We start from the raw sequence: 15,856 nt of genomic DNA on the forward strand, positions 1-15,856 counted from the left end.
CTGGATTCAGGCATGTGAATTGAGGCAGACTAGAAGGCAGTGTATCCACACAAATCAATATACTAAATGCAAACACTTTCAAAATAAACCATTACAACGTCACTTTAATTAAAAGAATACTCGAAGCAGCAAAATTTAATCCGAATATTTTTTTCTAATCGAATCCTCGAGTTCATCGATTAATCGTTGCAGCACTACAGTATCGGCATCGCCCAATATCACACAGTGGTGTCTGTATCGGGAGCCAAAAAATGGTATCGGTGCAACATTAGCACATTATAAGATTTTTTTTTTTTTAATCTTGTTTTCAAGATCATGATAATATCTTTCAATCACATTAAGGAAAATGAAAAAAATATTTTGCCCATGTATCCGTCATCTGGCTTCCCCCTGCGCAGAGGTGACGGCGTAAACATCGTGGCGGCGCTGGGCCGTGATGGGGATCTGCTCTCTCACGTCAGCCAGGTACTGCAGGTCTAAAATCAGCGTATGGCTTTCATTAGTTCACTTTGGTACACTAGAGCCGTTTCAGGAACAAATACTAGAATTGAGCTTGTAAATGCAACATTGACACGCACCGATATCAGCGTAGATGACAGCCTCTTCTGCTCCGGCTTTGGAGATAACCTCCCCCCTTGAGATGACACAAAATGTCAACACATAAGCCTTTCCTGGCTTGTCAAGTGCTACGTCTCACCAGGGGTTCACCACAGTGCTGTGACCCCAAGCCACGTAGGAGGCGCTCTCGTCCCTGGCGGGTGACGCTGTAGCCACGTACACCTGGTTGTCCAAAGCTCTGCAGCAAAGGAAACGAAAGTCAACGGGAGCGTGCAAGAGCGGGAGAGACATCGATTTGTATAATAATAGTGATCTTTTTCAGCTGGGCGCACAGCACACCAAATTGAAGAAGTAGCCATATTTGTAGTCATCTTTCAGTGACCCAACGCTGTTTTGACTTTGGTTAGCATGTCAAACTACTACATACACAAAATCCCATAATCCATTAGTGTTTGCAATCGATTATTTTGACCAGTGGCTGCGTTGTGTTCTCAATGATTGGCTCCTCGGCCCGGTTTATTTATTTAGGCAACGTTATTTAATCAAAATGACACTTTTGAGAAGCAATGAGACACTGAGAAGTTATACATCATCAATTTTAAGACCTACATAGGAAAATTCAATACTTTTTCAAGACTTTAAAGATATTATTTCCCAACTGGGAATTTTTATTTCCCAATTCATAAATTCAATGCTTTCAAGACTTTTTAAGACCCTGCGGGAACCCTGTTATCCAGTTATGTAAAAATTAGGGCTGTCAAAATTATCACGTTAACGAGCGGTAATTAATTTTTTTAATAACGTTAAAATATTTGACGCAATTAACGCACATGCCCCGCTCAAACAGATTAAATTGACAGCAGTGTAATGTCCACTTGTTACTTGTTTTTTGTGGAGTTTTGCCGCCCTCTGCTGGCGCTTGGGTGCGACTGATTTTATAGGCTTCAGCACCCATTATGGCACAGGTGTCAAACCGATTCCAGAAAGGGCCTAGTGGGTACTGGATTTTGTTCCAACCGATAACGCGCAGAGAGTTTAGCCAATGAACTTCCTGTGGAAACAAGCAGCACCTGACAAAGTTTAACTGATTACACATGTAAAAGATCTAATTGGTGAAAAGGTGTCCTCTTCATTGGTTGGAAAGCAAACCTGCACCCACTAGGCCCTTTCTGGAATCGGTTTGACACCTGTGCATTATGGTAATTATTGACGTCAACAATGGCGGGCAAGGTAGTTTATTTTTTGATTGAAAATTTTACAAATTTTAATAAAACGAAAACATTAAGAGAGGTTTTAAAATAAAATTTCTATAACTTGTACTAACATTTAGCTTTTAAGAACTACAAGTTTTTCTATCCATGGATTGCTTTAAGAGAATTTTAATAATGTTAATGCCATCTTGTTGATTAATTGTTATAATAAACAAATACAGTACTTATGTACCGTATGTTGAATGTATATATCCGTCTTGTGGCTTATCTTTTCATTCCAACAATAATCTACGTAAAATGTGGCATATTTTATAGATGGTTTGAATTGCGATTAATTACATTAATTATTTTTTAAGCTGTAAGTAACTCGATGAAAAATTTTGTTTGACAGCCCTAGTAAAAATCAGACAAACAAACTCACCTTCCCCTCTGGAGGAGCTCCCAGTGGGCTGGACCTGTGGTCATGTTGAAGGCTCCTGGGTAGAGCAACAGCTGACAGCCTATCCAACAAACAGGAGCAAACTGTCAAAAACCTCTCTTTAACTGAAGACACTAGATGTCCGATCCATTTTAACCTCCCAGTCAAATTGTATCAGATGTCTATTATTAACATCCACATCCCGGTAAACAGGAGAACCAGAAGTCCCGACCAATAGACCCTACTCACGTGACGTCACAGCCACGCCCCCGCGCCATGTTGTCCGGATACTAGTCATGTTAATGCATTAGCGCTTCGTAAATTCCTCCTATTATGGCGTGTTTTTCTGCTCGTTAACATTAATAATCAAAATGGTGAAGTCGTGTGTGGCGGTCGGTTGCAAAAACAGAGAAGATAGACGGAGAGACTTGAATTTTTACCGTATTCCGAGAGAGCCGAAGAGGAGACCGAGATTGACTGCTGCAATTCGACGAGAAAACTGGGCTCCAAACGACTACCACAGATTACGTAGTAGTCATTTTATATCTGGTAAAATGCATTTAATATATATTTAGAGGGTTTTGGGCTGACAACCACAATTAAGATCATTGCTAGGCTAATCGCCGACAACATACACTCAGACGTTGTGAATGAACTACCTGAAAATATATAATTATAAGGGGATAATCAGACAGTTGTCATACAATTAATTTACAATTTCACTATTGAGGTCAAAAGCCAAAAAATAAATTCAACTAGGGACAATCTGGAGTAGTACTATCGCACTTCATATTTATTACGTATTATATATGTATATAGTGAGAGTGCTATCGCTAAACCATATAAACATTAAAAGCCCTAGCTCCATTGACAAATGATATGAAATACATTAGACTTGACAGTGGATGTTAGCAAGAACAAAAGATTTTGAATTGAAAATTTCGTAACTCACCTTCCGAGCACAAGATTCCTGCCGAATTTTCGTGTACGAGGACCTGTTTCACCCAACCAGCAACGTAGCATTTATAAGCCTCCAAGCTCTTAAAGTTTTTCAAACTTTCGTGAGAATAGGCTGATTTTGTGTGGACAAGATAGTTGTAAATATCAGGATATCAGATGTCAGGCGAAGCCAGCGGGTCGAAAAACATCGATTTAGGCATCAAATACGGATCTGGCGAATGGATAAATTGAAGCTTTTCCACGTAACGCCTTTTATGCAACGGATCCAATGAGTTTACAGCGTCAGGTAACACCGGGGCTTCCATGAATTGCTCTATAACTTGCTCGACTAATTGAAAACAATGAGAATAGGTCTGAAAAAGAGGTACAATGTGGCGGCCGGAAACAGCGACACGCCCATTTTGTGACGTAGGTGAGTAGGGTCTATTTCTCCCTCAAAATGTCTTGACAAACTTGTAAATTCATTTTTCAATGTGTCCAGGCCCCGTCACAGCAAAGCAGTCCCAGACCATAATTTAACACAGTTGGAATATGTTTTCTTTGGTGGTGTATTGTGCCATTTTTACTCCATTTTCCTCTGTAGATCAACTGTTTGCTGGTCTCTCATTCGGAAATGGATTTGATTAGTTGGTCTCTCAGCGCAATTGACAAGATTTTTCCAACAAGACAAGGTGCCGCAGGAGCGCCGGCTTGCCCCAATGGGACCTTTGCGGCTGGCTACGTGAGAGATTCATGGGATCACTGGAAGCCCGCCTGTCTCACTGTCCTATCCGTGGAAGATATCGAAGATATTTGGCTGTTTGGCGTGACGGTCGAGGGGTTCCTTCTGCTTGGCTTAGGAGGTGTCCTGCTCTACCAGAAAGTTTCCAAGATGGCAGCTTTCAAGGAAATCGAAAAATTGTCCACGGATCAAGCGGTGCAATTCTAGGCATTGGAGGACCGCATCGATGCTCGGATTGAGACTTCGCTCCGTGGAAACACGGTTCAGTCCGAGGAAGGATGGAGAAAGGCGGATGTCATGTGGCGCCAAATGGCGGATTTGTTCTGGCAGACCGCGACTGTTGGCAATGACTTAATGAACCTGAGATCTGACCTTCACCTTGAGGAGCGCGATTATGACTGAAGACCAACTGTATTGGGACATATTAAAGTAGTTATTCGGTTTAATTTGATTATAATTTTCCTTTCCCTTTCCCGATTACAGAAAATCCCTGCACGTGTCCTGTGCGTCGTGTCATATCCCTGTTAACTATAACTTCTGTAACTGCTCTGTAATTCCTGGAGAGAGAAAATGGCGGCGCGGTTCATCTGCAGCGGCTCGATGCTCACTGATCAGATCTCATCTAGTTGTCACATTTGTGTCAATGACCATTAAAGCTTCTTGTCTTCTTATTTTCACTTCCAACCCGTTTATTTGTTTTGGACAAAATTGACTTCCTCCAGTGACACCCATTCTCCAGGCCCTGTTAGAGCAAAGCAGCCCCAGACCATAATGTAACACAGTTGGAATACGTTTTCATTGGTGGTGTACTGTGACATTTTTACTCCATTCTCAGTTTTGTCCAAATAGTTTTGGACAAAAGTGGCTTCGTCCAGTGGCACCCTTTCTCGTTTAATGTTTTACTTATTGTAAAATTTTCAACCAAGGTGTTAGCATTCGTTAAAAAAAAAAAAAAACATCTCAGATGTTCTTTTACCTCATCTGTCACTCTTTGGTCATTAACTCATTTGCTCCCAAAAACGTATAAATACGTTCTTTTTTTTAATTGTTTCAGAGTCCCAAAGACATATTTATACGTCTTCTATGTTTGTTTGTTTTTTTTTTTTCAAAATAGACATCTCTGGGTCGTGATTCAATTTTGCTCCAGAGCACAAAGCTGAAAATCCATTTTAAAGCAATAAAACTGGCCACTGGAGGGCAGTAGCGTATTTGGTAAGACCCGCAACCCGATTCAACAAACTAAACTATTTTCTAATGCTGATTTCTAAAGAATGGAAAAAGATATGATCTAACTTTTTTTCTGCTGAAAGAAGAGAGTCTAATCTTTCTTTTGGTGGGTTCCATGTTTATATAGAAATAGAATTTTCTGTGGGCCTTGCAAAATCAGTCAAAATCCAGTAAAACAGCCACGAGCGATGGGCCTTGCTCCGGTGGAAATGGCTGGGAGTGAATGAGTTAAAGTTTCTTGTCTTATCATTTTCACTTACAACTCGATCCATTTGTTTTGGACAAAAGTGGCTTCCTCCAGTGACAATCATTCTCCAGGCCCTGTTAGAGCAAAGCAGCCCCAGACTATAATGTAACATAGTTGGAATACATTGGTGATATTCTGTGCCATTTTTACTCCATTCTCACTTCCAACCTGTATATTAGTTTTGGACAAAAGTGGCTTCCTCCAGTGACACCCATTCTCGTTAAATGTCTTACTTATTGTAAATTTTTCAACCAAGGTGTTAGCATTCGTAAAAAAACATATTCTTTTACCTCATCTGTCACTCTTTGTTCATTAAAAAAGAGGTGAGATGGACTTAAGTGTCCAACATAGTTGAACTTTAGTTGCATATTTACTAAAACATCATCAACAGTGTTGACACACTCACCCTTCCTGCTGTAGAGCTGCGCTAGCTCAGCAAACCTCATGTCATAACAAATTCCCACGCCCACTTTGCAGAAAGCTGAAAGTAAATTTTACATTTAAATATTCAGAAATAAAACAAACTAGTCTGAAAAAAACAATTATTACTCACGTGTTTCAAACATGGACAAGCTATTGCCTGGGCTTAGCGTTTCCGATTCCTGGAAGCGGATCTTGCCGGGAATGTCGATGTCAAAGAGGTGGATCTTGAAAAGCACCATAAACAATGTGTGTTTGGTGTGTGTCAGTGTGTCAAACATGGTAGTTGTTTACCTTTCTGTGTTTGACAAGAAGCTGTCCATCTGGTCCAAACACTACACAACTGTTGTATAACTTGCCTGCTTCCTCCTCGGGAATTGAACCTAGACAACAGAAGATATCTCAAAACTAGAGACGGGGCCAAATGGCTAATCTGATCCAGTAATGGGTCCTGAAGGGAATAGTTACCTTTCTCGCACACACCATATAACTGTTTGCATTACTCTAACACACCTAATATAATCAATCAGGGAATAGTACCGTTTCTCATATGTACTGTACGATTGTTTGTACTACTCTAACACACCTAAAATAAATAGCACACCATAGTTTAATGAAAAGAAGCAGAATAGATACACAACGCCATCTTATCACAGGAGCCCAAAGTGTGCGTCACAAGCAAGATTGACGCACCAACTCTTGCAATCAGTTCTCCCGGCCACTCCAAGGACAAAGAGCAGGGCGCTCTATCCTAAAACAAGTAGCGTCTCGCACAGCCCGGATAACAAGATAGCGGGCGCTTGGGACGTCAAGACCGGCGTCGGTCGCTGTGTCAACCACGTCCCAGCCACGAAGGAGGACGCACGGACCTAACCGCCCAAAACCGGCCACAGAGGGATGATCCGAAAACAACACCCAGCCACACTTTCGGTTGTTTTGACCACCATGGATCCAGAATTGTCCCTCTGTCGTCTGTTTTTGCCTTGTTTTTTTGACCATTGTTGACGAATAAATTGTCAACCTGTTTTCGGTGAGCCTTCTTCAAACTTTTGGAACATGGAGTCAGTACAAAGGGTTAACACAGGAAGGGATCGTGCGGAATTTTGGCCCCCACCGGTGGACTCACGAAGGCGGCATCAGCAGAGCGGCACTTCGTTTGGCTGTCGCCGTTTCCGCGACTTGGCTGGGGGGGGGGGGGGGGCAATATTTTATACAAATTTAATTCTCGGATGGGATCAACCAAACTTGTGAAAATTTCCGTTCCATGAAACTTATCTCAGGTCTTGATCTTTGAGATGTACGTACGAATGTGCTCGTTCTCCAAAATGTCATTTGTTGTGATTTATTTCATTTAGTTGACAGGTAATGCTAATTTTTGATTTCGGGTCCATTTTCATTAGCAACGGGAGTTTCACCGGTGTACAAGTCCATCGTAAAAGTTACCTAAGTAGCTAGTAAAGCATTACTCGACTCATTTTATAAATTGGTAGCTGTTAGCGTCTTACCTCCGACCAAGTAGACTTTATTATCCTTAGCCGCCTGGGCGAGAAGCTTCGTGGACTCTCCTGGAATCCTCTCAGCGTAGGCGGGGAAGAAGCCACTTCCATATGGCGAATTGAAGCATTCCTGTAAGTTTTTATTTTCATTTGAAATATATGAAAAAAATCTATTTTACTCATTTTCTGCCATTGACAGCGAAAGACTTAATCCTTTTGAAGTGGGAAGAGTTGGCACCGATTGAACTCCTAGTTTAAATGGATTGGACGTCTATCGCACGTCTATCAGAATCCACGTTATCAAAATGTGGTATTTAATGTCCAACATTTTACAGTATTCAATGTCCAACATTTTACAGTAATCCCTCATTTTTCGCGGTTAATTTTCGGACCAGAAGTCGATAAGTGAAAAATCGCGAAGTACCCCCACCCCAAAAAACAGTTCAATGTATTTATTTGGATTTCGCATTGGAAAGAGATATACACTCACCGGCCACTTTATTACACCATGCTAGTAACGGGTTGGACCCCCTTTTGCCTTCAGAACTGCCTCAATTATTTGTGGCATAGATTCAACAAGGTGCTGGAAGCATTCCTCAAAGAGTTTGGTCCATATTGACATGATGGCATCACACAGTTGGTGCAGATTTGTCGGCTGCGAATCTGATGCGAATCTCCCGTTCCACGGTTCCACCACATCCCAAAGATGCTCTATTGGATTGAGATCTGGTGACCGTGGAGGCCATTTAAGTACAGTGAACTCATTGTCATGTTCAGGAAACCAGTCTGAGATGATTCCAGCTTTATGACATGGCGCATTATCCTGCTGAAAGTAGCCATCAGAAGTTGGGTACATTGTGGTCATAAAGGGATGGACATGGTCAGCAACAATACTCAGGTAGGCTGTGGCGTTCCAACGATGCTCAATTGGTACCAAGGAGCCCAAAGAGTGCCAAGAAAATATTCCCCACACCATTACACCACCGCCACCAGCCTGAACCGTTGATACAAGGCAGGATGGATCCATGGTTTCATGTTGTTGACGCCAAATTCTGACCCTACCATCAGAATGTCGCAGCAGGAATCGAGACTCATCAGTCCAGGCAACGTTTTTCCAATCTTCTATTGTCCAATTTCGATGAGCTTGTGCAAATTGTAGCCTCAGTTTCCTGTTTTTAGCTGAAAGGAGTGGCACCCGGCGTGGTCTTCTGCTGCTGTAGCCCATCTGCCTCAAATTTCAAAGTACTGTGCATTCAGAGATGTTCTTCTGCCTATCTTGGTTGTAACGGGTGATTATTTGAGTGACTGTTGCCTTTCTATCAGCTCGAACCAATCTGGCCATTCTCCTCTGACCTCTGGCATCAACAAGGCATTTCCGCACACAGAACTGCCGCTCACTGGATATTTTTTCTTTTTCGGACAATTCTCTGTAAACCCTAGAGATGGTTGTGCGTGAAAATCCCAGTAGATCAGCAGTTTCTGAAATACTCAGACCAGCCTTTCTGGCACCAACAACCATGCCATGTTCAAAGTCACTCAAATCACCTTTCTTCCCCATACTGATGCTCGGTTTGAACAGCAGGAGATGGTCTTAAACCATGTCTACATCCCTAAATGCATTGAGTTGCTCTCTCAAGCTCTCAACTCGAGTTAGGATTTAGGGGTTTAATTATTTTTTTTCTTTAAATGCCCTCCAGTTCAAAATTTAAAACTGAGATTTTAAACTTTCCAATGATGTATCACACATGCATATAGGACAATTCTGAAATTTGGCCAAATTGGGGGTCTCAGAGCAGAACTTCAAGTCACCTGAGTGTTTTCTGCCATATATTTTTTTTTATAATTGGTTTTTAAGCACTTCAAATGTAATAATTATGATAAGTTTTAAACATGTCACTGTACAACCAAATATTTCTTAAACAAGAAGAAAGTAGAAAAATGCTTGTCCTTATTAAATGCTTCATTGAGTGAGTCCACTCACATCCACTTAAGCTGCTCACTTACACACGAGTTGCCACAGCAACTGTTTTACAAGTTAAACGATGATTGACGCATGTGTCGCTTTGAAGTTTTAGCTTCCAAAAATCTCTGGCAAGATCAAACCTTAACGTCTGTCAATCATTGTTAACTTTAATAAGCAACTCCAGTGCACTGCCTGGCCAAGAATAGCAGCAGGAGGGAGAGTGAGAGTATGTGATCGGGTCTGGACAGCTCATCAATATATATATATCTTTTTAATTGAAAAAAAAAAATAAATAAATCTGCGATGGCGAAGTTTGAAGCGCAAAGTAGCAAGGGGTCACTGTATTTAATTTGGTGCCATGTGTCTAAGCAGTCAATGTCAGATTGTTTTGTCCAATCAGGCATAGACTTCATAACTTCATAGTTAATGCCGTCTTTCATTCAGGTATCAGCGATTTTGTGTTGCCATGTCAATCTAATCTGCCCAGGACCTTCAGAAGCAGTCGCGGTGGTAATTGTTGTCTCTTTTGAGTATTTAATTGGGGGGGAAAAAAGGTGGGGGCATTATCTATTCTCTGATTTCTGTAGTTCTCAAAGAAAACAGATGATTATCATTTATACTATTTATCAACGAATGAAAGTTAGGTATTGGCAAATATATTTTGCTTAGGAAAACAATGATTTGGTTGCAAAATAGGAGTCCAACTATCTCTGTGGGTATTTTTACAGTTCCAGTGCAAATTTACAGCTCCCACGTTCAGCCCAGATTAACTCATTGGCTCCCATTGACAGTGATGGATGTCTAATCCATTTGCTTCCACACACCAAGTTCAAATGGATGGATGTTTACCAGCTAACTAACCTTATGTAAATTCACAGCATGCAGGATGAAAAGAGCCACATAATGGCGTACGGCACGCTACACGTCACTTCCGCTCATTAATATTCATGACGTTAGCAACTGTTACTAAGGGGGGACACGCTACCGTTCGTCCCCAATAGTAAATGAATGGTAATAGTGTACGAAGGAGATGTTTACAGAGCTAAACCTACCAATTCTGTCCGGAAATGATGTCACTGGTGCCAAATTAACTGTTAAAATTGTGAAAGGACATACAAATGTTCAGTTAAAGAGATGGCTTGAGAGTCGAGAGCTGAAAGAGAGCCGAGCTGATCCACACCTTTTTCCTTACGCCACTGAAAATGACGTTCTCCTGTTTCAACAAGCTATCCTTTACCTCCTTATGCCCTGTCTTTCTCATATATTATATCCTCTGGTTGTCTTACGTCTCTGACCGTTCTTGGGGGTAATTTATATTGTTAGTTTTGTGTAGCGATCGCAAATACTACTCAGTGACAGCGAACGAACACTTTTATTTTTTTCATTCATAACAAATCTTAATTTTATCAATTTATTTATACTCCCCCTTACTAAAGTTGTTTCTTTACGACACAAAAAGTAACAACGATGGCAGTCATGTCTAGAGTCATTTCTACAAGTTCCGGAGTAGCAGTGTTTGATCGGCATGTTTGTTTTTGAAATATAATGGTTTGTATGCGAGGGCGTTTCTATAATGTCCTATCTTCAGCTTTAAGATGCGACTTCACGGTCTAAAAATAGCATTCGTGCTGTACGCTAATGGACGTCTATCACCTTCAATGACAGCCAATGACTTGATTTCATAGTAAATAACAATTTAGTTCATTAATCACTAAATAGTAAAGATACACGATAATATCGGTCACCGATAATTATCGGCCGATAATGGCAATTATGACGTCACACAGATAATCCAGATAATAAAAAAATTCAACCGATAATGCAATCCGATAATTATATACTTGATTTTGCCTCCAAATGTGCGCAACCAAAGAATTCAGCACACCGCCTCCTCAACCCCTCCCCTCTCTGAAGCCCCTGAGGGAGGAGGGGTTGAGGAGGCGGCGTTACAAGACAAGAAGTAGTTGAATATTATGGCGGCTGTTACTAAAAAAACGACGCTCTCGCCATCTGCGAAACATGTACCGTTTAAGTTCCACGAGGCAGAAAGAACGCGTCCTCATTCAAAACCACTAACCCAGCAGCCATTTAAAAATGCATCATAAAGAATTTTGGAACAAATACGAGGCTGCTGCTAGCAGGAATGCTAAAGCTATTGTAAACACTAAATTAAACTACAGGGCTTGTGACGATACAGAGTCGGGCTGTTTGGGAATGCAGCCCAAGGCGGGTGGTAAATTCGCATCTAAGGCTAAACACCGGCACTACAGGAGACCGATAGTCGGCAAGTAGCCGTCTTCCGACGGAGGCCGCCGCTCTGGCCAGTCCGGCAGGCCGCCGCCGCCTCGCCATAGGCGGGGCGGGCCGAGCCCGGTTCCCCGGCCTCTGGACCTCCGGCGAACACCCCGGTTTCTCGAGCGTTCCCCCACGGCGTGCGAGCAGAGCCAGGACCCGAATACGCCGCGGCGAACCGGCCGGGGCGGGCGGATTATCCGGTAAGAATGTAGCTGCCACCGCCGCCGAGACACGTGTTTTTTTTTTTTTACCTTAATGACCCGAGAACCAAAGCCCTGGATAAAAGAAATAATGCAGTTTATACGACCACCATTCTTCATGAAAAAGTGATGTCCGGTAAGCAAGCTTATCATGACGGCACAGTGGTTATAAGATCATTTAAACATGGAGAAAACGAAGTCAGCCAGTCAATAATGCATTCAGAATGTGAAATGACGAGCGGTCAGATGACTTTGTAACGCTGCCTTTATTTTCGGCTTAATAAAACTCAGGCACAAAACAACACGCACGCGGATGCGAGCTCCAACTCCGTCCAAATAGTATTGCCGTGTAGCAGTTTAGCTGCTGTAACGCAAATGTCGTGAAAGCCGCAAATGTAAACAAAGCGCTGCAGAATGGGTACATGACATCTCGCTCTTTTGAGGTAATCATTTTCACAGTGTGCAACAAAGCATATAACATTAGCAATCACTTTTCAAATTATTTAACTTATTTCTTTGCTCAATTACAGTCACAGTAGATAATCAAATTCTTAAATCAATATTCTGTAGCCACAAATATTATTCAAAATCTTTCCTTCTTCAAGTTTTTTTTTTTTTTTAGGATTAAGTATAATAATGTATTGCTTAAAACAAGGCTGTTAAGATTATTTTCAGCTAGCTATTTTTCTTCCAAGAAATCTGAGAGAAATACACTTGAAGCGATCGCAGATAATTTCACTGATTGCCAATAGATTTACACTTAAAACTGACTAGTTTTAAGGAGGTGTGTTTTGCAGCGGATTAATGTTATATATGTTAGGAATGGCTTAGTTTTAAACGCATTTTTGTGTAACTTAGGTATTTACTCTGTAATTGTTGCCAAAGGTTTACCATTACACAATGTCAGACAATCTGTCATTATTTAGATGTTTGAATTGACGACTTGTTCATACTTTATGTTGAAAAAAAGAGCAATAAATTATATTTTTGCACAGTAATATTTTCTTTTGTGTATACTTTAAAATTTTACATAAATCTTTTAATAGAATTATCGGCTTGACATTATCGGTTATCGGTTGGAATGAGGAGGAAATTATCGGTTATCGGTAGAAAAATGCATTATCGTGCATCACTACTAAATAGTCGATGATTAATCGACTGTCGCGGAAACCCTAGTATTGATGGCGTTTGATTGCTAGTGCGCATGCGTAATAATAGCTAACATGACTGTAGCTGAGTACTCACCGGTAGAAGCACCACTTTGCTTCCCTGCCCCGCCGCCTCGTCAATAAACCTCCGGGCCCGGTTCAGGTTGTCCGCCTTGACACTGCCTACCTGCAGCTGGATGACGGCCAGCCGGAACTCTGCAAAAAACAATGATACGCTGGTTGTCTTGAGTGAACTTTGTCAGCGTTCGTAGAAATACAAAAACACAATAAATTGGGGCTGAATGTTTTGTTAGAGTTTTCGTACATTAACAAAAATTAACACGTACTTGACATAGCCTTCCCTATCGTTGACATTAACGCAAAATGAACAAGAATTTTTTGTTACTTTAGGTATATATACAGCACACGCAAGCTAGCTACCGAATAACTAAGTTCAAAACAGCTCTTCAAAATAAAGGTACACAGCGCTAGTTGGAAATTTTAATAGTTCTAATGACTACATTGATACTATGAATCACTCAGTTAATATTAGTAACAATATGCAAATGTATGACATTGATAGAATTTGAGTGACATACGTATTTACGCGTAGTACCAAACTTGTTTTGAAATTTGAAAGGAAGTGACATTTACAGGGGCGGCATTACGGCCGCCAATCGCGTTTCTGTGCGAGAATATCTACACTACCGTTCAAAAGTTTGGGGTCACAGAAATTTCCTCCTTTTAGAAAGAAAAGCAGTTTTTTCAATGGAAATAACATTACACGAATCAGAAAAAACACTCTATACATTATTAATGTAGTAAATTACTATTCTAGCAGGAAATGTCCGGTTTTAATTTACAGCAAACATCACTCCAGTGTTCTAATGGTACATTGTGCTTTGTAGTTGCCTTAGAAGGATAATAGATGATTAGAAAACCTTGTACAATTATGTTGGCACAGCTCAAAACAGTTTTGGTGGTTAGAAAAGCTATAAAACTTGTCTTCCTTTGAGCTAGTTGGGTATCTGGAGCATCACCTTTGTGGATTTGATTACTCTCAAAATGGCCAGAAAAAGACTAATTTCACGTAAACCTCAACAATCTGTTCTAAGAAATAAAGTTTATTCTGTAAGAGAAATTGCCAAGAAATTGATTTCCTATAATGCTGTGTACCACTCCCTTCAGAGAGCAGCACAAACAAGATCCAGCCAGAGTAGAAAGAGAAGGGGGAGGCACTGCTGCACAACCGAGCAAGAAGACAAGTACATAGGAGTCTCTAGATTGAGAAATAGATGCCGCGCAGGTCCTCATCTAGCAGCTTCATTAAATAGTACCCGTAAAACGCCAGTGTCAATATCGACAGTAAAGGGATGCTGGTTTTCAGGGCAGCGTGGCAAAGGAAAAAGCTTTATCTGTGACTGGAAACAATTAATATGGGCAAAAGAACACAGACATTTGACAGAGGAAGATTGGAAAAAGTAGGGTTGTTACGATCATGTTTTTTTTGCTCCTGATCCGATCCCGATCGTTTTAGTTTGAGTATCTGCCGATCCCAATATTTCCCGATCCGATTGCTTTTTTTTTGCTCCCGATTCAATTCCAATCATTCTCGATAATTTTTCCCGATCATATACATTTTGGCAATGCATTAAGAAAAAAATGAATAAAACTCGGATGAATATATACATTCAACATACAGTACATGAGTACTGTATTTGTTTATTATGACAATAAATCCTCAAGCTGGCATTTACATTATTAACATTCTTTCTGAGAGAGGGATCCACGGATAGAAAGACTTGTGACTTTGTATATTGTGACTAAATATTGCCATCTAGTGTATTTGTTGAGCTTTCAGTAAATGATACTGTAGCCATGCCTAAATGCATGATGGGAAGTGGAACCATGACTGTGCATAGTGCTACCAATTGATATATCTTCTCTGCGTTGGAAAATAACATAAGGTGTTAAGAAAAAGATCAATTGCTACCTTGCTTCCCCACATTGCTTCCCATGATATTTCTAATCGTAAGGAGAGGGATTGTAAGGTTTTAGCCAATTGAAAAAAGGCTCCAAAGGCTGCCAAAATTCACTCTACTCATTTTACGCTGCCTTTTATCTCTCTATATAGGTAAAACGGCGCCATTACAGATTGAGCGCGACAATGCGTGAGAGGGTCATGCAGTGCATGCATTAATTGCGTTAAATATTTTAATGTGATACATTTTTTAAAAAAATAATTACCGCCGTTATCGCGATAAATTTGATTACCCTACCTTAAGTCTAAAGACTGGATGAGTGTAACATATTATGTCTGTAACGTTAAATACAATTAGAAAACGATTTAATTTAAAAATATATATATATTAAAAAAAGGCACGTCCGATATTTTTTTGCCGATTCCGATACTTTGAAAATGACGTGCTCGGACCTCTCTAGAAAAAAGTGTTATGGACAGACGAATCAAAGTTTGATGTGTTTGGACTTTTGGATTAAAGAAAAAAAACATTTGTGAGATGCAGAACAACTGAAAAGATGCTGAAAGAGTGCCTGATGTCATCTGTCAACCATGATGAGGCTAATGTGATGGTCTGGGGTTGCTTTGGTGCTGGTAAAGTTGGAGATCTGTACAAGGTCAACGTGATTTTAAATAAGGAAGGCTTTCACTCCATTTTGCAACTCCATGCCATACCCTGTGGACAACGCTCGACTGGAGTCTATTCCATCCTACAATACCTCCAAATTATACAAGAACTATTTAGAAAAGGAAGCAGGCAGCTGGTATTCTTTTTGTAATGGAGTGGCCAACACAGTCAACATATCTCAAACCCATTGAGCTTTTGTGGGAGCAGCTTGACCGTATGGTACGCAAGAAGTGCTCATCAAGCCAATCCAACTGCAAGGTGCTTCTGGAAGCATGGAGTGAAGTTTCTCCAGTAGGGATCGATACCAAAATATCGATATTTCGATCCAGCGCGTTAAATTTTAG

The 15,856-nt window shown here is 40.7% G+C and overlaps 1 protein-coding gene across 3 annotated transcripts in view; it reads right to left on the reverse strand.

Moving 5' to 3' along the window:
- nit2 (nitrilase family, member 2) overlaps positions 1-13,317 on the reverse strand; it is a 28,412-nt gene extending 15,095 nt beyond the window's left edge. The window contains exons 1-10 of one of the 3 annotated variants that reach the window (XM_057841390.1): positions 13,212-13,317; positions 12,962-13,080; positions 7,268-7,388; positions 6,057-6,145; positions 5,896-5,989; positions 5,749-5,823; positions 2,191-2,269; positions 698-796; positions 579-634; positions 376-476 (exon numbers count right to left, since the gene is read on the reverse strand). In XM_057841390.1, the coding sequence (XP_057697373.1) occupies positions 376-476; positions 579-634; positions 698-796; positions 2,191-2,269; positions 5,749-5,823; positions 5,896-5,989; positions 6,057-6,145; positions 7,268-7,388; positions 12,962-13,080; positions 13,212-13,239 (861 nt within the window). In that variant the 5' untranslated portion in view covers positions 13,240-13,317. Of the gene's footprint in view, positions 1-86; positions 477-578; positions 635-697; positions 797-2,190; positions 2,270-5,748; positions 5,824-5,895; positions 5,990-6,056; positions 6,146-7,267; positions 7,389-12,961; positions 13,081-13,211 lie in introns of those variants that run through there. The other 2 variants (XM_057841391.1, XM_057841389.1) reach the window with 2 other exon arrangements.
- Positions 13,318-15,856: the final 2,539 nt, after the last annotated feature.

This window comes from Corythoichthys intestinalis, chromosome 7, assembly GCF_030265065.1.
Source record: "Corythoichthys intestinalis isolate RoL2023-P3 chromosome 7, ASM3026506v1, whole genome shotgun sequence".
NCBI lineage: Eukaryota > Metazoa > Chordata > Actinopteri > Syngnathiformes > Syngnathidae > Corythoichthys > Corythoichthys intestinalis.